Source organism: Musa acuminata, chromosome BXJ3-2 (assembly GCF_036884655.1).
Source record: "Musa acuminata AAA Group cultivar baxijiao chromosome BXJ3-2, Cavendish_Baxijiao_AAA, whole genome shotgun sequence".
In the NCBI taxonomy this organism is placed as follows: Eukaryota; Viridiplantae; Streptophyta; class Magnoliopsida; order Zingiberales; family Musaceae; genus Musa; species Musa acuminata.
In genome coordinates, this window is record NC_088350.1 from 3,376,379 (window position 1) to 3,401,065 (window position 24,687).

General features: G+C 40.0%; 2 protein-coding genes across 10 annotated transcripts; one reads left to right on the forward strand and one right to left on the reverse strand.

Annotated features, from left to right (window-relative positions):
* Nucleotides 1-7,748: 7,748 nt before the first annotated feature.
* LOC104001035 (homeobox protein knotted-1-like 1) lies at nt 7,749-15,927 on the forward strand. Of its 9 annotated transcripts, XM_018821503.2 has the most exons (7): nt 8,050-8,068; nt 8,321-8,402; nt 8,549-8,768; nt 8,868-8,978; nt 9,180-9,339; nt 15,041-15,288; nt 15,375-15,927. In XM_018821503.2, the coding sequence occupies exons 3-7, from the start codon at nt 8,559-8,561 to the stop codon at nt 15,561-15,563; spliced, it is 918 nt and encodes a 305-aa protein (XP_018677048.2). In that variant the 5' UTR covers nt 8,050-8,068; nt 8,321-8,402; nt 8,549-8,558; the 3' UTR covers nt 15,564-15,927. The 9 variants fall into 9 exon arrangements, with proteins under 9 accessions (XP_064995016.1, XP_009421490.3, XP_018677057.2 ...); XM_065138944.1 differs by lacking the exons at nt 8,050-8,068; nt 8,321-8,402 and adding an exon at nt 7,749-7,910; XM_009423215.3 differs by lacking the exons at nt 8,050-8,068; nt 8,321-8,402 and adding an exon at nt 7,749-7,910 and having other exon boundaries at nt 8,552-8,768.
* Nucleotides 15,928-17,916: 1,989 nt separating this feature from the next.
* Nucleotides 17,917-19,140, reverse strand: LOC135630846 (nicotianamine synthase 3-like). The gene has a single exon (XM_065138085.1). The coding sequence runs from the start codon at nt 19,096-19,098 to the stop codon at nt 18,148-18,150; it is 951 nt and encodes a 316-aa protein (XP_064994157.1). The 5' UTR covers nt 19,099-19,140; the 3' UTR covers nt 17,917-18,147.
* Between the last annotated feature and the right edge of the window lie 5,547 nt (nt 19,141-24,687).

Genomic DNA, 24,687 nt, shown 5'->3' on the forward strand with positions numbered 1-24,687 from the left:
GATTTGTTGAATGGATCATGTCCTTCTTGAACTTTCTTGATATCATGACAAGATTTTATAATATGGCCTGTATAATAATTAAAAAATTTTGGCCATTGATTTCTCCCTTCTTTTCGACAAAAACAAAGGGGAGAAAGCTTTTGCTAGTTAGAACATGCAAAGAAAAGCAAGTGCAATCTTGCACATGAAGCAAGTGTTGAATTGCCATGATTGAACCTAAGAATCTTGCTATGCTTTTGTGCTTATATGGTGTGATGAAAATATAGCTTCATGTTATAAAAACTTGCATATATTTTAAAATAGCTAGAGCTACTTCTCTTTTTGTTGATGATAAAGGGGGAGAAATATATGAATTGATACTATAAGTGCCATATTTGAATTTTCATCATGTTAAGATATCAAGAACTTGCATCGTAATTCTGCTTGATGATATCTTGCCATGTGATGAAATGCTACGATTTGTTGCTAAAATGATGCAAGCAATACTTATGCTTTCTACGTAATGTATTGCATATGATATGAACCTTGATTAAAATTGCCTTGATTTGAATTCAAGGTTTATCTCAATTATGGAATTCAGAAATAAGAATGATTACTCACCTTTGTCATGATTTAGAAATTGACAGAAAGGGTTTTTCCCTTCTTTTTGACAATGACTAAGGAGGAGATAACTTGCATGCACAATTCAAGAAGAAAGCAAATTTTCACTTCTCAAAAAAGAAGAAATTGCTATCTTGAACATCTTAAGAGACAAAAAGAACAAAGGTGCTATCTTGCCTATCTCAAGAAGCAAAACATGCTAACTTGCGCATCTAGCAAAGTGGACAAAATTTTTATATTTCAAGAAGCAAGAGTTGCCTTCTTGAACATCTCTAAATTGCTAGCTTGCATGTTATAAAAGTGCTATCTTGTATGCTGTAAAACTTGCATATCTAAAACTTGATAGCTTGAATGTTCTAAGCGTGATGTAACATTTGCTAAATTTTCTGGCTTCAAAACTGCATGATGATAAAACTTGATATTATGTTTTTCATGCAATGAGTTGAACCAATATCACAAACACTTGATTGTGATACTTCTCCTTTTTGTTGATGACAAAGGGGGAGAAGTATGTTGATGAAAGTATGTTGATGACATGACATGTGATGCATAAGTTTATGCATATGTTCATGATAACGTGTTGCAAGTATTCATGATGAATATTGCAATGACTTGAATTCAGTTTGAATTCAAGGTTCTATCAATATGGCATATTGATAGGGGGAGTTTGTTTAAACTCTGGGAGTTAAGGTTAACTCCGTTTATGATGACATGTTGCTTAGATTTTTGAATCTAAGAGTTTCTATCAATATGGCATATTGATAGGGGGAGTTTGTTTAAACTCCGGGAGTTAAATTTAACTCCGTCATCAAGTGGTTGTCATCATCAAAAAGGGGGAGATTGTTGAATCTCGTATTTTGATGATGAAACTACTTGATATATGTTTATGATTTAATCTGCGTTTTGAGTGACGTAGGATGCTTCGATCAGGATGAGACAATTAAAGCAGCAACATCATGTTGTGCCGGAGGAACATGTCAGAAGATTGGACGTCGGGTCGGTGGATCGGTCGACGTATCGACAGAAGGCTTCGGGCCGTGGACTCGGGCATCGAGCCAAGAAGAGCGGGTATTGTGCCAAGGATATCGGAGTTGCGGAGTCAACTGGCCGATTGGGCAATAGGCTGTAGGAAAGGACGATGCGCCGAAGAATCGGACGAAGCGTCGAGGGACCAATGACATGCCAGACAACGTGATTAATGCTTAGGATTAATTGTCTCGATCGAAGTTTTTGTTTTACATGTGCAGGATTAACTACGATGAAAGTTAGACAAGCAGCAGGAGTTGCGCCGGAGTTAAGTTCATGATCACGTTGGGAGTTCGAGAGTTCGACGGAAGTTCGGACGGTCGTCGGAGGTTCTGCGAGAACAGACCCGAGAAGTCCAGAAGCTTGCCAAGCGAAGCTCGTCGGAACTTGCCAAGTGGATCGTCACAAAGTCCAGGAGTTTGCCGGAAGTCCGTAGGAGCATCACCGAGGGTTCATCGGATGATCGACAGAAGTTTGCCGGAAACTCGCCGGAAGAAGCGATTGACGCACCGAAGCAAAGCTGCAGAAATTGTCTTAGATCTAATCGTAGTTAGCACGTTGATTAAGTTGGAAAATGGGAGGTGATCCCATTAGCTTAATCTTGGGGCAATTGGGCCCCTGAAAGACTAAAATTGGGTCGAATGGAGCTAACCATTCGGACCCTGATTGCACCAGGAGGTGCAACCGCCTAGGCCAGGAGGTGGCACCGCCTGGGCTAAGCCTCCCAGCGAGACTGGGCGGTGCAACCGCCCCAGCCAGGAGGTGGCACCGCCTGAGCTCAGTCTTCGAGCTAGACTAGGCGGTTCAACCTCCCTGACAGAGAGGTGGCACCGCCTGAGCTCGGTCTTCGAGCTCTGGCAGAGAGGTGCAACCGCCTCAGTCAAGAGGTGGCACCGCCTGGGGCTCAGTCTCCGAGCCAGACTCAGGCGGTGCAACCGCCCCTAACACAGAGGTGCAACCGCCTGAGCTCAGTCTTCGAGCTCTGCCAGGCGGTGCAACCTCTCCAGTCAGGAGGTGCAACCGCCTGATCCCGGAATTCCGGGATTTGATCGTTTTGAGCTCCAAATTTGAACTGGGTTGGGGCCTATAAATACCCCACCCATTCAGCACTGAAAGCACAGAACACACACTCAAAATCTTGCTATCTTTCTGTGTTTCTTAGAGCTCAAAACTACTAGTTCTCCTCTTTCTATTCTTCAAGTTTGAGTTGTAAAGAGAGGAGAGAAAACTTCTGTAAGGGTTGTCTCCTAAGCCCGTCAAAAGGAGTGAATCTGTAAGAGGGCAGTTGGCCTTCGCCTATTGAAGGAAGGCTTCTAGTTGACGTCGGTGACCTCGTCGGTGGAGGAAGCCAAAAGTGGAGTCGGTCAAGACTGACCGAACCACTCTAAATCTCTGGTTTGCGTTTATTTTGAGCACTTTATCATTACTGCAAACCTCCTACATAGCTACTGCTCTCTGCGCCTTTACGAACAAGTTTCTAAGTGCTGATCTTTCCGAATCTGCATTCAGACGTAAATCGGTGTTTTCATACATTACAGTTTACGTTTACGTTTTGATTCTGCAAAACTATCTTCTGCGCTTTTACGAACGAAGTTTCTAAGTTCAGATCCCTTTAAAACTGCGTTTAGATGTAAAACTACATTTAGACGTAAAACTACGTTTAGACGCAAACTACGTTTAGACGTAAAACTACGTTTAGACGTAAAACTGCGTTTAGACGTAAAACTGTGTTTAGACGTAAAACTGCGTTTAGACGCAAACTGTACTGCGCTTAGACGCAATCTGAGTTTAGACGTAAACTGCGCTTAGACGCAAACTGCGCTTAAACGTAATCTGAGCTTAGACGCAAACTGCGCTTAGATGCAAACTGCGCTTAGACGCAATCTGCATTTAGACGCAAACTGCAAACTGCATAAATTGCGCTTAGACGTAAACTGTGTTTAGACATAAACTGCACTTAATCATAAGTAATCTTAGAATTGGCTTTTGCATCAAAATAGTTTTTATCGAACGAACGCAGCTTTCGTTTTTAATCGCTGAAAGATTTCCGCTGCACTAATTCACCCCCCCCTCTTAGTGCTCTCGATCCTAACAGCTCGGAGACTGAGCTCTAGCGATACCACCACCTAACAAGGGCGGTACCACTGTTGGCAACATTTACTACCAGCGGTACCATCGCCTAGACCACTTGGGAGACTAAGTCTCCCAGTTAGTGCCACCATCGGTCAAGCTTTCAGCATCCTAGTTGGGCCTTAAATTCAGCCCAAACCAGCCCAATTGGCCCCTAATATAGTTGATGGGATTATCTCCTAATCCTAACTCCAATTATATGCTAACTACGATTCCTAAGACATATTCTAAGCAAAATAAGTCTGATTTCTTCCGGCGAGCTTCTGGCGATCTTCCGACGAACTTCCGATGATCTCTCGGTAATGTTCCAACGGACTCCCGGCAAGCTCCTAGACTTCATGACGATCTTCTTGGAGAGTTCCAATGAGCTTTTTTGGCAAGCTCCTGGACTTCTCAGTTGGTTCCAACAGAACTTCTGACGAACGTCCAGACTTCCGACGAACTCTCGAACTCCCAACCAAATTGCGTTCTTGACTCCGAAACTTCATTTTGCTTTATGCCTTGCTATCGTAGTTAATCCTGCATACATAAAAATAACTTTGATCTAGACAATTATTACAAAGCTTTGAATCATGTTGTCCAGCATGTCATTGGGTCATCGATACTTCGTCCGATTCTTCGGTGCATCATCTTTTCTTGCGGCCTATTGCTCAATCGGCCAGTTGACCTTCGTAACTCCGATATCCTTAGCACAATATCCACTCTTCTTGGCCCGATGCTTGAAATCGTGGCCCGAAGCCTTCTATCGATACGTCGATCGATCCTTCGGTACGACGTCCAATCTTCTGACATGTTTCTCCAACCCAATATGATTTTTCTTGCTTTAAATGTCTCTCCCTGATCGAAGCATCACGCATCACTCAAAACGTAGATCAAATCATAAACACTTATCAATTGGTTTCATCATCAAATTATGATATTCAACATCACACACACACACACACTCTCTCTCTCTCTCTACCCACTAACTTAGTTATATAGCTCACATTACTGTTTTCTCCCCTTCACTAACTTAAATATCGGAGGGGCCTCGTTGGGCAACCCTCAATGTCGGCCTGTCATGTAGGATCTGTTAGGATCGAGTCGACACTAAGAGGGGGGGGAGGTGAATTAGTTCTTACGATAAAATCACTGGTTTAAAACTTCGTACGATAAAAATCGATGTTGGAAAAATGAGTTTAACTTGAAAGCTCATTCGTAAGTGTAGTAAATGCAGTAAGTAAGTAAGGCAGCTTACAGTAAAGGTAAATAGCAAGAATAGAAATGCAAATAATGTTTTATAGTGGTTTGGTCATCGTGACCTACATCTACTCTCAATTCTTCTTCACTCGAGGCCATCGGCTTCCACTACCGATCTTCTTTTAATGGGCAAAGATCAACTACCCTTACAACTTGATTCTCCTTTTGTCAGGTTCAGGAGAGAAACTTTACACTCCCACTACCTCCTCTCTTAAACTTCACAAACACTTAGAGCTTGAGAGGAGTTCTCACAAGATTACAACATCGTTTTTCTTTCTTTTGCTCTCAATTCTTGTGTTCTCTGAGCAGGGATGAGAGGGGTATTTATAAGCCCCAAATGGATTCAAACTTGGAGCCTAAAAGTGTCTTATCCCTAATTTTTTAGGTACTAGCAGTACCATCACTTGTAGCATTGACATTGGGTGGTACCACCGCCCAATCTAGCGGTACCACTACTTGACACAGTTTGGGAAACTATGTCTAGGAGGTACCAACGCCTAGATTGACAGTACCACCGCTTAACACTGGATGGTACCATCGCCCAATATGGTGGTACTACCACCTAACACAATCTTGGAGACTATGTCTCGGAGACTGAGCCACTAGCGGTGCCACCGCTTGGACCGGTGGTGCCACCGCTTGGACCGATGATGCCATCGCCTGACCCAATTTTTGGGTCATTGAATGAGCCTTTCTCTTAGCTCAAAAAAACCTCAATTAGGGCTCAGTTGGTCCCTAATTGTGTTAGCTTAATTATATTATAAACTAAGCTAATTACAACTAAAACTACTTCGATCTAGATGAATTATTACAAGCAAGAATACTAAGTTGTCTAGCATGTCATTGGTTCATTCGTGCTTCATTCAACGCTTCAGCGTATCGTCCTCTCTTTTGTCATATTACCCAATCAATATGTTGCATTCACACAACATCCGATCTTCTTGGCACAATATCTGATCTTCTTGGCCCGATACCCAAACTCATGGCACGAAGCCTTTTGCCGACATATTGACCATTCCTATGGTTTGACATCTAATCTTCTGACATGTTCAATTCCAACCCAACTTATTATTCTTCTTGCTTTAATCAATTTACCTTTCCTATTTGAAGCTAGTCTTGCGTCACTTAAATACACATTTGATTACAAACCTTATCAATTTATTTAATCATCAAAATTTGAGATTCAACAGGATCGTCAATTACCTGAGGACGCCTAGATGACCCGACCCCTAGAGAGAAATCTTGTGATCAGGAAGATCTTAGTTCACCTATCTGGTAGTTCCGAACTAGGTCCTCACCAATAAAATGACTTCTGACTGTCTATGTGGTCTCACCTTACTAAGTCTCCTGTCTATCAGAAAAGACATCTGGATTAACTTGCATGTTTGACAGTGAACCATACATGTCAATTCATCAACAATACTTATTACACCAATCAACAATTCATCAACCAAGCATTTGTTGTGATCCCATTATTAACTCATTTATACTTGAATTTAGTCTGTCATTTTAAGCATATTTATCTTAGAAGAGCTTGGGTTTCATTGTGAAGGTAAAGAAAAACAACTTCTGTCCGCTTAAAGAAAAGCCAAAATAAGCTTCTTTCTGTGCTCCAAAGCATATATATATATATGTATATATATATATATATGTATATATATATATATATATGTATATATATATATATATCGTTTGATTTTTCTGGATTTGATTTTTGCCCTTTGCCCGATCTCATATAATCTCTCCACTCCGCTCCTTTAACGAAGTCAGAGAAAAAGAAAAAAAAAGGGCGAAAAAGAAAAGAAGAAGAGACAAGAATGTACCACAGCTTGGACTCTTTCAAATTAAATCAAACATGAATCTATTACACGGTGGATTCTCCCAATTCAATCGATCTGACTTGGTTTTTTTTTCCTTCCATGAAGAGATGTAAAATCTTCACGCTTCCTAAATTCCATGGTAAATTCCTTGAAAAGGTTGCTATTCAGTAAAACCATAGAACTTAAAAAATTTTCTTAAAGATTATAATATACTGTATAAGAAAATTGGAATAATATAGGATAGATGTTGGGACTAATCGGAACCGGATTCCATGAGGTCTGAGAAGGAGAAGTTTACAGAAACACTCGACAAATCTGTAATATCTGATTCTACAAAAATTTCTTATTTCAGCGAGTCCCGTCCCAGTATGGTTCACCATGATCAGTGAGTGGCTCAAGGTATAGCTATGAAGGCTCAGGTGCGTACTATGCGGGCAGCTGATGCCTGCACAGAAAGGAGACTAGGAGACTTCTCTTTCTTTTTATTTCTCTTTCTCCTTTCAAACCCATCACCTCGAGTGGAGCGCACAAAGTACTGCTGTGGGAACAAGCGAAGTCTTCGTCCAGGTGAGCCTGAGCCTGTGATTAGAATAAGCCCGGGAAGCTAAACCACGCTTGCCCCCAGGAAAACCGCGTCCTCGCTCGAGTTCTGCCGCACAAGTTATGATGGACTCCAGCAGCAACAGCTTTGGCCTTCTGCTTCCGAGCTTGCTTTGACTGCTTCTTTGTCACGCACACACTCACAACGGTGTATGTTTATTTGTGGTGGTGTTTTCTTCCTGTCACAGATTGAGCTGGCAAGCGAAGGTCAAGGAAACCGGTTGAAAGCATTCAGATATGCTGCTGAACCCCACCAAGAATTATGAAGCTCGCTCGATGGGAGCAATGGAGGCAGCTGTTGTCTCAACCCAAATTTATGAGGGTCGCCGAAAGGAGAGAAAGGGAGGCAGGCATGGCCACGAGAGGAAGAGTTCAGCAAGAGGGAAAAGGTTGGGTGCAGGGCCGAGTTCGGGCGAAGCTGTTCCCGGTGATGCGAGTACCCGAGCCGTCTGATCTGGCCCACCCCCCTCTGTTCGCCCGACTCGTGGCGGAACGGTACGTCGATGTTAATGATGATGGGACGGCTATAAATAGGGCCGGCCCCCTTTTCGCCCTGCCCTCAACATCTTCCTTTGGTCCACTGTTCCCACTACTGTTGTTCTCATAAAGAACCGTGCTTCCACGTGCGCCCTCCTCCCCCTCCTCTCCATCCAGTAATATTCTCTCTCTATATATATTTACGTATATATTAATCTTTCTTACCATTTGTTTTGGTACAAAATACTGCTTATTGTTCCTCCAAACCTAAAGAACCAGAAAAACAAAGAAAAATGGAGATGGCTTGCCTTTCCTTTGCTACTGACGTTTTCATTCTTTTCTTCCTACTCTTCCGGTAGCGGTAAATGTAAGCTGCTCTTCTTCTGAAGTCGACGGCTTGATCCAGATTTTGTTTCCTTTCATATCAGACCGCTATATTCAGCAGCACCTGTGGGGTTCTTGTTTGTTTCTTCCATCCCTAGCTTTTATGATCATCCTCTTATAGTAGGCGTATGTGCTCTATTTTCTAGTCATTATTCTCATTACAGTAATTTAATTGTCGTCTTTTTCAAGGACTTATTCTTCTTTAATTTTCTATGTTACCTTTTCATGTTTTGGCGTTTTGCCTACTGATTTGAAGGAACATCTTTGTGAAGTAGGAGGAAGATGGAAGATTTGTACAGCATACATCCGGGAATCCTGCGGGGAGGGGATATACCGGTCATCGGATCGGTGTCGAGCTGCCAGGTGACAAACGAGGCGTCGCAGGTGATCGGCGGCGGCGGGGGGTCGGATCTGACGGACATGATCAAAGCTCAAATTGCGAACCACCCTCTGTACCCGTCTCTTTTATCCGCCTACATCGAGTGCCGAAAGGTACTGATCATCATATGGATATAACAGTGTTTGGGAAGAGAGGGTTTGTCGAAGTGAACGTGGCGATGGGTTTTCCCACATGACGTTTTTCCTTTGAAGGTGGGGGCGCCGCCGGAGGTGGCGCAGCTCCTGGAAGAGATCGGGAGCGAGGGGCACTCGAGCACGGGTGGTGGGGAAATTGGAGCGGATCCGGAGCTCGACGAGTTCATGGTAACGAGATGGGGTCACCACATGAACGCTCTCTCTCTCTCTCTCTCTCTCTCTCTCAGTCTCACTGCTGCTGTTTTGTATTACCGGTGTGTGTATGCTATATCTGATCGACTTTGAGACTGTATACTGCTGCTGCTGTTCGAGCAATTAGATTTCTATATGGTTACAATGAAGGTTTTGTGATCGAAGTCAGTGGCGCAGGAATCATACTGCCTTGCTTTGGTGCGATACAAGGAGGATCTGTCGAAACCCTTCGACGAGGCTGCATCGTTCCTCAACGACATCGAGATGCAACTCACCAATCTGTGCAAAGCATCCTCCGCCGCCGCCACCACAACCGCAACCGGAAACTCTCCTTCCGGTAAATGTTAATCTTTGTCTTTGTTTTCCTGAAGTCAACACCGCAAGTGAGTCTTAATTTGAATGTTGAAGCTGGAGAGAGAGAGAGAGAGAGAGAGGTTCGGGTTGGGGGTAGTGAGCAGTCAAATCGTGGCCATGCAAAAGAGGAGCAGGTCTGTCAGTAACAGTGGAGTAGGGATCAGTCCAACGTTGTAGGTCTTCATTGTTGCTACCTTTGCTTCTTTATCTGCGCTGGATGGTGGAGAAGTCGGATCAATCGATCTATTCTTCTGAAAAGAAGAAGCTATCATAATAAAAGTCGTCGTACGGTGAGAGATTGTTTCTTTGCCTCCTGACACAAGTGGCAAGGGAGTTTCGATTAGGGTAGTGGACTGACCATATCTCTCTTATGGTTGTGCACTAAAACCACGTTACTCGGGTTTCATCATTCTTGATTACATGTATGTTCGAGAGAAACAGTTGCAGATGGAAGAACTGTGTTGAAAGAACATTTCTTTTTAGAGATTTACTGGAACTACTACCATATGCTTATTCATAGGTTCCTTCCAATTTTTCTCAACTTTTCTGCAGCATTTTTTTCTTTTTGTCTCTGAATTTCTACTATCATTGGTTGTGCATATATTTTACCCTTAATGTTTTTTATCAAGCGTGGAAGAGTTGAACTTGGAATTGATATATGTGACCTAGCTGGTGTAGATTGTGTATTTCCCTAAATTGTAATTGGAGTAGGGTTTCTCAATCCCTTCCGATTGCACAATAGAGCGTTAGGGTTAAAAATGCAATTTCAAAAGACAGACTAAGATCTTCATCCACAAAAATGCTCTTAACCGTTTATTATGATAAGATCTTAGGCATCATATTATACAGTTGAATTGGATATCACGTTGCAAAAAAAAGAAAAAAAAAACTTAACAATGGTCATATTACAATGATGATAACAAGTGGTATAATACTGCTTACTAGACAAATTGAATTGTGATTTCCATCCAATTTGTATTAAATTCAGGATGATTATGGATCACCTTGCTGCCGTTCATGTTTAGAGTACCCAGATATTCTAATAAGATGGGTAGATTTTTTTATTTTTTTTATGAAATATCAATGCATGCTATCATGGAGTGTCCCATATTATATGGGTTCAATTATTTGAGAGTTTCATTAAGCTAGGAGAACATGATTCAGTATTAACAAAAAAAGAAAATGTTTGATTTGTTGTATGTTTTCTTGCATTAAATAGTTATATAGATTCAAGTATTTGAATGTTTAACTGAACTAGGAAAACATAAATCAGTATTATATGTTTGATTTGCTGTCTACTTTCTTGAATTAAAAGTTTGATATTTGAAATATCAACAATCACTACATTTCTCTCTCTCTCTCTTTCTCAATATAAAGAAACAGAACAGAAGACAAAAGATCCCCACTTCTCTTGTATCCATATAAACAAAATCATTCCCCAATTTATGCATGTAAATATTACTAGTCTACATCTACTAGAAATTGAAGATATCCTGATGAATGTTAGATTAGAGGATGATTTTTCTCTACAATTATGTATTACTCCTAGTTCTCGGAGTCTGACATACTGAATGATGTGGGACTGTTTTACTACCATCACTGCCTCCTATCTCCATTATGAATTGAACTATTTTGTGAATTATGCTCCTTGCTGTTGCCTATTAGACCAGATGCCTACCAATCTTCTTTTGCCTTTGGAAAGAGTTAAGTCTCCCAGTGTTTGGTCATGCAATTCTTACCAAGTTTGGTTGATGGACACAATAGACAAGAAACTTAATACTTTTTAGGGAAACTTCCATATGCAGACCCTGGCATTATGAGCTAGTTATAAAATTCTATACATATCCATAAATGCAATTCGATATCATTCGATGTGCTAAACTAAAAAGTATTATCATATTCCTGACTAACACAGGTGGATCTACTGTATTATCATATTCCTCGGTTTGTTTTGACACTTAAGACTATCTTATAATAAATGTGATGAAAATGCCTTAGTTTTCAATTTGTAGAAAATCATCTCTCTTCTACCATAACTAATTATCTACCTTAGTAAACATCATAGGGTAAATTTGAATGGAAGCTCACGTAGAATTTTTTTCTGGTGTGATTGTAGGATTTGAATCTGCCACCAAGACTGCATGGGATCCAGAACTTTTGCATGTGATGTTAAATCAAAATCTTGCCAGTAACTTAGAAATTAGATATTTTGTGGCAGACTCAGTAAGAGCTTGGATATACCTTTTTCATTTCAAAATGAATTGATTTTTAGATTTGAAGTTGATTCAATTAAACTACATGAAAAATTATGTTATAAAATTAATAGAAACTATAGTTCTTGTCAATTTTCATCCCTCGAAGATGTGGACAAAATAATCTGATGGGTGTTTCAAATTAACATGCTGGAAATTTATGTTATTTTTCCACTAGAAATAGTCACATCATGTGAATTTGTCACATCTATCTCACATACCAAAGACAACTCAGATGGAGAATGAATAGATGCAAGAAAAAAATTGCCTAGACATGTATAGACACTATGGTCTTTGTTCCTTGTGGACACATGGAAAATTGAACAACAACCATAGTCCCCAGTACAGTCTACATAATGAAAAATATTTTAAATAAGGTGATCATATATATATATATATATATATATATAAGTTGGATTAGGCTTGGCACATGAAACCTAAACCTATGTGCACGATGTAGATTTAAATTCTTTGTTAGGCAGCCAACAGTACTTATCAGTATATCTGAATTTTCATATGTTCAAATTGTTTCATGATGAACTAAATCAGACAAGGAGGTTTGTATAAAACATTCTGATACAGTAAGTCATGCTTTTGTTTATTTGCTACAGCTTAGATTCTATTCATTTCTTAAGATAAGCATGTGACCCATATGCCTCCCTTGTGGTAAGGGAAAAAGATTCAAATTGGAAGTTAGGTCTTAATTATCATGTTAATGCTGATATGTGCATCAGTATGCTGTGAATCTCATGTCAATTTCCTTTATACACTAGAAAAGATTGTAGGAAATGTGTTATTTATTTAAACACTGAAAAACAATGGTATTGCAATCATGTATTTGATATCCTAGAACTGGAACATTTTCCTTTCTAGATATCACATTTCTCTAATCTGACCATTTCTTTTGATTTCGATCAACTAAATGCTTATGCCCACTAAATAAGCTTGGATGGATAATTATGTAACATGCATCAAGGATCAATCAAGGATCAGTTTGGTCATCTTCTAAAATAAATGCATTTGTCTACTGAAACACTGGCTTTGTTCTTGAAGTTTTCAACTTAATAATTGTTCTACATTGTGCCGATCATGGAAATATGAAACATTTCAAAAAATAAGCTTTTATCAGTTCTATGGAGGGTAATCATAGTGTGGTCAGTTCCTGTATTCATGGTGACTAATGTTGAGAATAACTGTTCATAATGCACTCGTAGGTTGTTTATTTACACCAATTACTTTTAGTTTTCTTCTGCACTTCAATGCAGTTATAATTTTATTCACATTCAGTGCTCTATAATATTTATCATATATTTGAAGTATGCATCTGCTCAATTGGCTTCTGAAGTTTGCAGTTAATTAATTTCTACATACACCTCTCTGAAAGGTCATACTTAATATTTTATGAGAATTTTGTTTGCTCAAAATAGAAAATTGAATAAAAAATACTAAGAATTGATTCGCTATGTTGAAACAATATTTTTATGTTGACATAAATTAGCACAATCATTATACATGTTTCTTTGGCTTGACACAGCGCATATAGGATTTTCTTCCCGTGTGATATTCGCCATGTTATATTTGAATTTTCCATGAACTTTAAGTTCTGTTTTCCACAGTCATCTTTTAATTATCTTTAAAGACTGATAGCTAGAGCTTTTATATTCTTTTTTGTAATAAATTCTATCACCTCAATATGTGCAAGAGCAATGGGTATCATATGGATGTACCATAGGTGTAGTTATTTACTTTCCTCATGCGTCAAGCTTACCTTGGTTGTATCATCAGTTGACATCAGAAAAACATTTTTTACTAATCGTGGAAACCTTTAAATTTATAGTTACTTATAGGTGCTAGATGATCTCTCTTCAAAATATCCTCCTATCTAGCATGCTTGCCGAGACAAGCTATTTTTGTCTTTTTCGTTTTAGTGATTTTTGTTCTTTGCATGTTACAAAATAATATATAGAATGAAATGATAATATCCTTGCAACCCGGATTCTTTCAGTTAATTTTGTTGGTTAAATTGATAGCAAATAAATGTGCACTGTTAGTAATGCTGCTTCTTGTTCTGTTATGATGCTTTTCTATGAATCTAAGAAATACTGTTGTATTACTTTTTTACTTGAAATTAAAAGCTATCTACTCTCCTAAGAATCTTGAAGTGTGAATTCTTTAATTGATGGTGTATGCATGACAGTATTCAGAAAGTTGTCTTTACATTGTTGTGAGGTTTCATAAATATCCAGAATGAATATGTCGATTATCATATTTCTTGCCGGATGGTTCTCGTTCTATGAATCGATTGCTAGGTCTAAAAAAACATTATAGCAGAAAGGTTCAGATTCTCTGTTGGGCATTCTTAGCTAGATAGACCTGTTAATGTAAATTACAGTTGAAAACTCACCAATTACATTATGGGCACAAGCAACAGAACCGGCCCTGTAGGTTTGTTCCAGTCCAATAACGACTTGGATGTATAAATAGAAGAGAGTATTATTGTTTTGCAATTGTGTTTTTGTGATCCATCAGAAGTGAACAGACACGTTCAAAAATTGTACTTGATTTCATGAGGATACAATAATATCAAGTAGAGAATTTGCAGATATTTTTTTTCGTTTGACTTGATACATAAGTTTGTCTTATCTGAAGTCAACATAGAGCTATAGTATATGTTTTTCTCAAGGTTCATGATAAAGCAGTTTAAATAACCTCAATCTTTAACATGGAGATTCACTAACTTCTTTCAACTTTCAATATGAACTGAAATGCTTGTTTTCTTAGATCAGCTAAACCTCGTCAGAATTCTAGGGGTTTGTTGTGATCCATTAGAGAGAAGTGGTTGTACCCATATGCCATACAGGTTATAGTTCCATAAATAAGCTGGTAACAGTGTGTTCATTAGACTAACCTGAGGGGCAGTGCTGGTGTGTGAGATGTATAGCTTCTGGATTCCACATATATTTAATTTGTAGCAGCTGAGACTATGCTGATAGATTTTTTTATTTTATATTTGAAAGCTTTTTTCTCAAGAATCATTTGTGTTTGAAGCATCAGTCTGGAGGAATTAATCTAACTTAGACAAATGCGTATTGCCTGCGATGCATCTTTCAATGTAATTTATGTCTTATATTTTCTGCAGTACCAGATCTAAGAAGTTCTGTGCACAATTTGGTCAGTGCTGTATAGATCCTACCCATCAATATTGTTTTTGACAACAAAGATGCAAGGATAACAACACGTCTCCAAAGTGCATGCCATGCCCTTGCCTGATTATTTGTTTCAAGTTCTATTGGAGAGTTTAATTGATGGCTATGTTAATTTATGTGCATAGATTGTGGTAAACACGTATCATAGGACTTGCGAGATGCACCATTTGTATTTTTACTACAATAGTCTTTTCCATTGTATGATGTCATTGGTATATTCTGCCAGAGGAAGTGATTGGAACCTCGGAAGAAGATCAAAGTTGCGAGGACTTGGAATCATCTGAAGGCCAAGAATATGGTTCATGTGTGGCGGATTCTGACCTGAGGGAGATGCTGCAGAAAAAATACAGTGGCTATCTGAGTAATCTGCGCAAGGAATTCTTGAAGAAGAGAAAGAAGGGGAAACTGCCGAAGGATGCAAGGTTGATATTATTAGATTGGTGGAACACCCATTGTAGATGGCCCTATCCAACTGTAATCGCTCTGGCTGATTCTTTATTTAGTTTCTTATTGAGACTATTGGGTTAATATCCCTCACTTCTTGGACATGGTTTGCATAGGAAGAGGAGAAGGCAAAACTAGCTGAGAAGACTGGCCTTGAACAGAAGCAGATCAACAATTGGTTCATAAACCAAAGAAAAAGGCACTGGAAGCCATCCGAAGACGTGCGTTTCGCGTTGATGGAGGGTGTGAGTGATGGATCCAGTGGGACCATGTTGTGCTTTGGCAGTAGTACAACTGGTACTTAAGCAACACCGTGCTCCTCTTTCATTCTCTGCCCCTGCAAGCTGTTTTGTCCCACTGGCAACTTCTGATGTCCATGTGTACATGTTTCTTGGACAAGTACAAATGTTATTAGCTTGCATTGCATGTTATCAGGGGCGTATAATGTTTGAACTGACGGGGCTATATATTAGCCTTCTCTGTGGTTTGCTTGATTAACTTGGAAGTATAATGTTCTGCTAATCCATGTTAATATGCTTTCCTTTATTTGCCTCAATGTGTCTATGAGGCCTGCTAAATTGAACTTGAGTTCAATATCCAAATATGAAAGATGTGAAGAGCTACACTGAATCACTAGCACTCTCTATATATTAGTCACTGTTTGGGTTACAGTTTTGCAGTGTTCATTTGCAAGTGCCAAGTTAATACCTTTTCTGAAAATTCAGAAGCTTCTGAGATTAATCATATTGAAATGCTTCCAACCGATAAGTTTTGGAGTTAAAAAGTAGGAGGTAGAGAGATTTATAATCCCTTGAAATCATTTTGTCAGTGCATGCTTCAATTTTAGGCGAATGTCTATTTGTCTTGCAGGTTTATGAATGCTTGAATTCTTCCATCCTTTGTTTTATTCCTTCCTAGGAGGGCTTCAATGACTTCGTAGCATCATTTGAGGTTTCAATATGGAAATTAATTAAACTAGACTCATCTAATCCTATAAACCAACTGAAACTTCTCACTTTCAATATAGAAATTAATTAGGGTGTTAAAATTGAGATTATTCTTTTAAGAGTATTTCTAATGGACTTTCAATATAGAAATATAAAACCAGGTTTCTAATTGTGCTTAGTATTGCATAAGTATTATACAAGTCTACTCTCATCTGTAGAATGCCACTAGCATATCGATAGATGTAAAGGACACAACTCAAGGTTGACGTCAAAGTCACTTAGGAAGGATGATATATCAGGGCTTAAGTTCAACTTATGGATAACTTGTATAATTATTTTTTTATATCTAAAATATTAATATGATGATATATCAGATGAGAGGATTTGAAATCTTATGTGTTATATTTTTAATACCTAAAATATTAGTGTAGTAGTAGTGTATTAGGATGGAAGGTTCCGGATCATCTGATATATTTATTATAATTAAGTCATCATTAAAGTAGTAATCTATTAGACTCATTTATCAAGAGGTGAGCATTCGAAATCTCATCCGATATATTTTTTTAAGATGTTAATTAGCTTGATTAGTAACGACTTTGTTTGATTGTTATTATTAAGCCTTCTTATTAAAACTTTTATTTATCATTTATTTTTTTATAAAAAAAATTTATATCCAAATATATCTCAAATATGATTACAGGGTAGCTGAGTTCAGTTTAATCCATGTGTCTTTCCACGTCTTAGTTTCTTCAAAATAATACATGTGTAGAAATCAAAATGTCATCGTTGTGAGTCGAAATCAAGAAAAGGAAAAGCTCCATGTGTATCATTCCGTCATGACATCTTGAAGGCTTATCGTTATCATATCCATACATCTTGCTTGTCATTACCTGTCTGCTCTGTTTGGATTCGATTCAGCATCATATTATGAACAGTGGAAGTCTTTATCATCAAAGCCACCATTTTTCAAAATATGATTAAACATAAATGAAAGAAAAATGATACAATTTGAATTTTAGATATTGTTACCAAGATTTTTATTTTTCTTTATGTTGAGTCTTTATCATCATCAAAGTCTCAGATTTATAGGACATCCGGAGTTTTATCATCTAACAAGGTTGCAAGTTATCATCTAACAACCTTGTTTTATCATCTGACAAGGTTGCAAGTTATTGCAAGTTTTATCATAAAAAAAAACACTTGGCATCGATGTTATCTCTGCTAACAAATATCATCTTCTTCCCCTATCTACCTCAATATTCTGAGACAAGTTTGGTACTTGAACTTAGATATCAGTGCCCTAGATTTTTGTGCCTACATCGTATGATACGTGGTAGATATAATTTGCACTGGATCTCACAATAGCATTCACAGAGGGTAGATGTTTTTTGGGCCATCTTTGGGAGAGCAGAAACAACAACAAAAGCCCCCACAGACGCCTTCTCTTTTTAGCTTTGACGCAAGAGGGATGGAAGCAAAAAGATGGAGCTGCTGCTGCAGGAGATCTCCTTACTCGTATTTGCCAAACCTAAACATTTTGGACTTGGAGATCTCCGTTAAGTATTTCCACTCTCCAGTCTTGTATCTCACAAACCTTTTTGAGCCAGCAAGCGTAGATAACAAGTATTTGATCACCGAGTATACAAAGCTTAGCTCAACTAATCACTATGGCAGGCTTTGTCTTACTCAGCATGTACATCTGAGACAAGACTTTTCTTTTACTGCAATTATTATGGCAGATTTTATTGCAATGAAAGATTAGTCCATACATCGAAACAACAGAAAAATGCCACTTATTATTCCCCGACACATCAAGAACTAAAAAGAAGATAACAGTAGACCGTCTTATAAAAGCACACAAAAAGGAGCCAAAAGACATGCAGTAGAATGATGTGTCATAACCCGGTCACACAGCTTCTTCAGTTCCCCCATGCATTTAGCCTCAGGAGGGCAGCTCCTCCAGTGTAATCTCTTCCATGATGCTTCCTTGACCGAAGTGATGGAAACCCTGCATCATCTCACAGCACTTGCAGGGCCTCATCACCGCTGCACCCGCCGCATGGCCGCCGTGCGGCTTTCTCGCAATGATCACCGAGTTTATGACCTCGTCGGTCGGGTGGTGCACTGTCAGCACCTCGAACCCTCTCAAGTCAGCCGCCGGATCCACCACCGGGTACAGGAAGGCCCTGGCTCCGTGCGCGCTTCGCGCCACCAGGACGGCGCCTGGGGCCATGTGGTGCGCGAGGTGCTCGATCACCCGGACCTTGTCGTCGTGGCTGATCCCCACCAGCGCCGCCAGGAACACCACGTCGTAGCCCCTCAGCTCGTGGGTGACGCCGAGGATGTCCGCCGTGTGGAACTCCATGCGAGCGGCCATGTCCGGGTCGCCACGCACCAGGAGACGAGCCCGAGCATTGGCCGCGGCGTCCAGGTCGTAGTTATGGAGCTGCGCTTCCTGCATGTGTCGCGCGGCCAGCACGAAGGAGCTCAGCGGCAGAGGGCCGGAGCCAACGAACGCCACCCGGGTCGGCGGCGAGCTCGGCACGTACCTCGCCAGGAGGGTGTACTCCAACTGGCTGAGCTTGAGATAATTGGAGTAGTAAGGGAAGAGGTCGAAGTGGTCAAGAGGGTTGTCATAACAAGCCAGCATATCAGAGTAGTGGCTCTCCATGAGGCCTTCGGCCTCTCCACAGAGCTTGATGAGCTTGCACCTCATGTCTTGCACCTCTTTGCTTAGCTTGGATACATCAGTGGAGACTGGAGGGATGCATGTGAGGACCAGCTCCGTGAAGAGCATGTCCACTTCCTTGGACGGGCACAGGCTGGGAAGATTTGAGATGTCGCCATAGATCTCTGAAATCTTTTGGATTAGCATCTCTTCTTGGTTGCCCATGGCAAGGTTAGCAATCAGCCAAGCTAGCACACAAGACACCTCTCTGCCACAAGCCCTGAGCTGTGTTGGACTCTATTTATAGGCATCGCAGCGTGTGGACTACGCCTTGTGGATCCATGAATGGATGGATAGAATGGAAAGGGATGCTCCTCTCGACTGTGGCACTTTCTCGGCCTTCCTTGTGACTGACGCAATTGCAACAGTAACAACTCGGACAACACATATCTCTTAATTACAAAGAACATAAATGTGGGTCAACCTTGGCAATTTCCTAGTAATGCTGTTGTGCTATTGTTTGAGAAGTGCAGTATTGAACTGATCATGATCAATCAATTTATCAACTCTACAATCTAATACCCTTCGATTCCATCAAGATCGTAGAGTTGATATTTCCCACTCATATTATGGAACATTTATGTGGTCAGGGTGAGCATGATCCAAATGCACATAAAGTTTGCGAGAACAAAAATCTAGTTCTTTTGGTTGACAGAAACGATGCTCGATGAAAAGGAGATGGAACCATTGGAGGGTCATGGTTGGCTGAACTATTGAGAGGTCATTGTGAATGGCCCATTTCATGCCTTCTCTAACGGTGAAGAGCAACCCCTCACGTCAAATATACTGTACATGCTGCGGAATATTTATGTGTTCACACTGGATCGTATTTAAATAATTTGGGGGGGGCGGGTGGCAAACTCAATCTAGTGAAGGTTGATTTCATTTTATATGCCTTCTCTAAGTCAAACTAATTAGTATTGCTTTATGCATACACGATATCTTTTTGTATTTCATTAATAATAAATATTAATTTTAATTTATTATATTAATCTATTGATCACCCCACCAAAATTGTAGAAAGTAGCTTTCACAACAGCTGATTGCTGAAAGGAAACAAAGTTTTGGGAAGTAATAAAATCTAAATAAGGGATACTCTTTTGTTCCAATTTGCCAAAGGTGTTTTCATGGCGTGGAGAACAAGAACAACAAAATCTAGCAGCACATGGTGTCATACATGACAAAACGACAGGGATCTCTCTGTCTGAAAACAAAGAGGGCTGTTGGACGCTGCAGTCTCTGTTGATGAGCACATAGATATGTGAGTAGTGGGTCAGGAGTAAAGTCACTTTACTGTAATTATTGCACTGCACGAGTTGTAGTTGTAGCTGCATCATCTCACGAGAATTATAATGATTAGAATTGCTAGTTGCATCTTGCATACTCGAAGTTCTTAGACATTATCAGTGAAGATTAGAGTTTGTTTTCTAAATAATTTTTTTAATTATATAATCTTATTTCTATTATAAATATGATTGAATTGTTAATGATTATTGATCAAAAGACAGGAAGTATAATTATGATAGAATTCTTTAAAAGATGATCTTGATGGGAGGATCTTTCATAATTGTTTATCTTAAATCTTCTAAACCCTTTGCTCTCGTCTATAAAAAGATAGGACTGATAGAATAAATGATGAAGAAGACGTTTTTATGTTTGATATGTGCTTCCTATTTTATAGAGGGAGAATTTCCATCAACAGTGAGATTTTCTCATGTAGTTTGGGAAATCTTAGTTGTTATCATGCCCTCGTAAGATGGTGCTTCTATCAAGGATGTCGATCTTTGACCAATGCGATGAAAATAGTTTGGGGTGAGAGGCTTCGTGAGTAAGTCTGCTAGTTGATCAACCGCATGTATGTGAGAAACACGTAGTTGATGTCTGACAATTTGATCTCGCACGAAGTGAAAGTCAATGGTAATGTATTTCATGAGTGAGTGGAATACTGGATTGGCGCACAAGTAAGTAGCTTCTGTTGAATCTCGGATTTTGATGATGAAGTCAATTGTCATTTGTTATCTAATCTATATACTGAGATAAGTATGCAGGATTAACTACGATGAAACTAAGACATGCAGCAGGAGTTGCGCCAGAGTCAAGACACTGATCACGTTGGGAGTTCGAGAGTTCGACGGAAGTTCGGACAGTCGTCGGAGGTTCTGCGGGAACAAATCCGAGAAGTCCATAAGCTTGCCAAAGAAGCTCGTCGAAACTCGCCAAGTGAATCGTCGCAAGTCCAGGAGTTTGCCGGAAGTCCATAGGAGCATCACCGAGGGTTCATCGGATGATCGACGGAAGTTCGCCGGAAGCTCGCCGGAAGAAGCGATTGATGCATCGGAGCAAGTTGCAGTAAATGTCCTAGGGAATATCGTAGTTAGCACAATGATTAAGTTGGAAATGGGAGGTGATCCCATTAACTTAATCTTGGGGCAATTGGGCCCCTGAAAAACCCAAATTGGGCCGAATGGATCAACCCATTCGGACCCTGATTTCTGCTAGGCGGTTGAACCGCCCAAGGCAGGAGGTTGCACCGCCTGGGCTCAGTCTCCGAGCGAGACTGGGAGGTGCAACAGCTCCAGCCAGGCAGTGGTACCGCTTGGGCTCAGTCTCCGAGCGAGACTGGGCTGTGCAACCTCCCCTGACAAGAGGTGGCACCGCTTGAGCTCGGTCTTCGAGCTCTGCCAAGCGGTGCAACCGCTTAAGTCAGGAGGTGCAATCACCTGAGCTCGGTCTTCGAGCTCTGGCAGGAGGTGCAACCGCCCCTGACAGGAGGTGGTACCACCCAAAGGCTCAGTCTTCGAGCTCTGCCAGGCGGTACAACCGCTCCAGTCAGGAGGTGCAACTGCCTGATCCCGGAATTCTGGGAATTGACAGTTTTGAGCTCCAAATTTGAACTGGGTTGGGGCCTATAAATACCCCACCCATTCAGCACTGAAAGGGTATGAACTTACACCGAAATCTTGATCTTTTTCTGTGATTCTTAGAGCTCAAAATTGTTGTACAGGCCAAAAGTTCTTCTCCCTCTTTTCTTCTAAGTTTTGAGTTGTAAAGAGAGGAGAGAAAATTCTGTAAGGGTTGTCTCCTAAGCCCGTCAAAAGGAGTGAAACTGTAAAAGGGTGGTTGGCCTTCGCCTATTGAAGGAAGGCCTCTAGTTGACGTCGGTGACCTCGTCGGTGGAGGAAGCCAAAAGTGGAGTAGGTCAAGATTGACCGAACCACTCTAAATCTCGGTTTGCATTTACTTTGAGCATCTTATCTTTACTGCAAACCTCCTCAATAGCTTACTGCCTTCTGTGTTTTTACGAATGTGTTTCAAAGTTCAGTGCTTTCCGAATCGGGGTTTAAGACGCAAATCAGTTTTATCGTACAAACGTCGTATTTCAGTTTGCGCTTACGTTCTGATTTTCATTATAACTGCAAACTGCCTTTATATCTTTGCTTTAACTGCATCTCGCCTTATCTCAAGTTAAAGTAGTTTACGAATCAGCTTTCTTATCAAAATCACTTCTATCGAACGAACGTAGTTTTCGATTTTAATCGCAGAAGGTTTTCCGCTGCACTAATTCACCCCCCCCCCCCTCTTAGTGCTCTTGATCCTAACAATTGGTATCAGAGCGGGGTTAACTCTCTAACGGATTAAAACCCAAGAGAGATGGCATACGCCGAAAACCAAGAGGGCCATTCTATTACACGTCCACCCATGTTCAATGGGACAGACTACACCTATTGGAAGACTCGAATGAGGATCTTTCTTATTTCTATGGATTTTGAACTTTGGAATCTTGTCGAAAATGGATTTTCGAAGTCTTCTCTTCCAATGATCGATTGGAATGAATTGGAGAAGAAGGCTTTCGCTCTTAATGCAAAGGCTATGAATGCCTTATTTTGTGCACTTGATAAAAATGAATTTAACCGTGTTTCGACTTGTGAAACCGCATTTGATATTTGGCACACACTCGAAGTGACTCACGAAGGCACAAGTAGAGTGAAAGAGTCAAAAATCAATCTTCTGTTACATTCTTTCGAACTTTTCCGGATGAAACCAAGTGAGACCATTGGCGACATGTTTACCCGTTTCACGGATGTCGTCAACGGTCTAAAAGGACTCGGAAAAAGTTTTTCGGATTTTGAGCTCGTAAATAAGATTCTAAGATCCCTTCCTAAGAGTTGGGATCCTAAAGTCACTGCTATTCAAGAGGCGAAAGATCTAAGCAACTTCCCTCTTGAAGAACTAATCGGGTCATTAATGCCCTACGAGATGACCTGCAAAGCTCATGAAGAGCAAGAAGACATCCTTCCAAAGAACAGGAAGGATATGACACTTAGAACTTCAGAAGACCACTTGAGAGAAAACTCAAGTGATGAGGACTGTGACGATGACTTGGCACTTCTAACAAGAAAATTTAAAAAGTTCATTAAAAGAAACAAGTTTAAGAATGACGCGAAAAATAAACTTGAACTCAAAAAGGACCAAGTTATTTGCTATGAGTGCAAAAAACCGGGACACTACAAGAGTGATTGTCCCCAGGCCAAAAAGAGAACATCAAAGAAGAAGGCGCTCAAAGCAACGTGGGATGACTCGAGCGCGTCCGAAGAAGAGGAGTCCAACACCGAGCAAGTTGCTCACTACGCCTTAATGGCCATCGGAGAGGAGGTAACGAATTTAATAGATGCAGATTTATCATTTGATAAATTATTAAATGCCTTCCATGACTTATTTGATGAATGCAAGATTATTAGTAGAAAATATAAATTGCTAAAAAAGGAGCATGATAGTCTTACTTGTAATTTTGGTAAGTTAAAAACTGAATATCATGATAGTTTAAGTTCATGCACAAAATGTCATGATCTAGAAACTCTCCAAAAGGAGAACTTGCTACTTAAGGACACATTTAAGAAATTCAAGGTTGGTAGCAAGTCATTGAACATGATCCTTGCAAACAAGGGTCACGTTCCCAAAAGAAGTGGAATTGGATTTGTGAGAAGTCCTCACCAAAATTCAACCACCTTCATAAAAGGCCCCATCTTACATATTCGACACCAAAGCAAATGCAACTTTTGTTGCAAACTTGGACACAAAACGCATTATTGTCCATTCAAGAAAATTAGTCCGAATAAATTAATTTGGGTTTCGAAAGGAACCATGACAAATTCTATGCAACATGATAAACAATATAGATCTATTTTTGAGGCACCCAAAAGCAAATGGGTTCCTAAAAATCATCCTTTCTTGTAGAAACCTATACCATCACAAGCTAGGAGCAAGAGATGGTACCTTGATAGAGGATGCTTGGCTATGGCATAGAAGATTAGGTCATGCTAGCATGAAACTAATCACTCAAATATCATCTAAAGAATTTGTAAGAGGAATTCCTCATATCAAGTTCATCAAAGATAATGTATGTGATGCTTGCCAATTAGATAAACAAATTAAGGGTAGTTTCAAATCTAAGAATCAAATAAGCACCTCTAGGCCCTTACAATTGATCCATATGGACTTGTTCGGACCAATCTCTACATCAAGTCTAGGAGGTAGCAAATACGCCTTTGTCATTGTAGATGACTATAGCAGATATACATGGACTTACTTCTTAAAACAGAAAAATGAATGCTTTAGATATTTTACCAAGTTTTGTAAACTTGTTCAAAATGAAAAGGGGTCTATAATTTCGTCAATTAGAAGTGATCACGGTGGAGAATTTCAAAACCATGATTTCCAAGAATTTTGTGAACTCAATGGATACAACCATAATTT

What these genes read in the sequence shown, in the direction of transcription:
- LOC104001035 (XM_065138944.1), top strand. Translation starts at nt 7,768, where the DNA reads ATGGCCACGAGAGGAAGAGTTCAGCAAGAGGGAAAAGGTTGGGTGCAG. An exon ending in AACCGGAAACTCTCCTTCCG is followed by an intron (nt 9,340 to 15,040) that starts GTAAATGTTAAT and finishes ATATTCTGCCAG; the next exon opens with AGGAAGTGATTGGAACCTCG. An exon ending in GTAGATGGCCCTATCCAACT is followed by an intron (nt 15,289 to 15,374) that starts GTAATCGCTCTG and finishes TGGTTTGCATAG; the next exon opens with GAAGAGGAGAAGGCAAAACT.
- LOC135630846 (XM_065138085.1), bottom strand. Translation starts at nt 19,098, where the DNA reads ATGGGCAACCAAGAAGAGATGCTAATCCAAAAGATTTCAGAGATCTAT.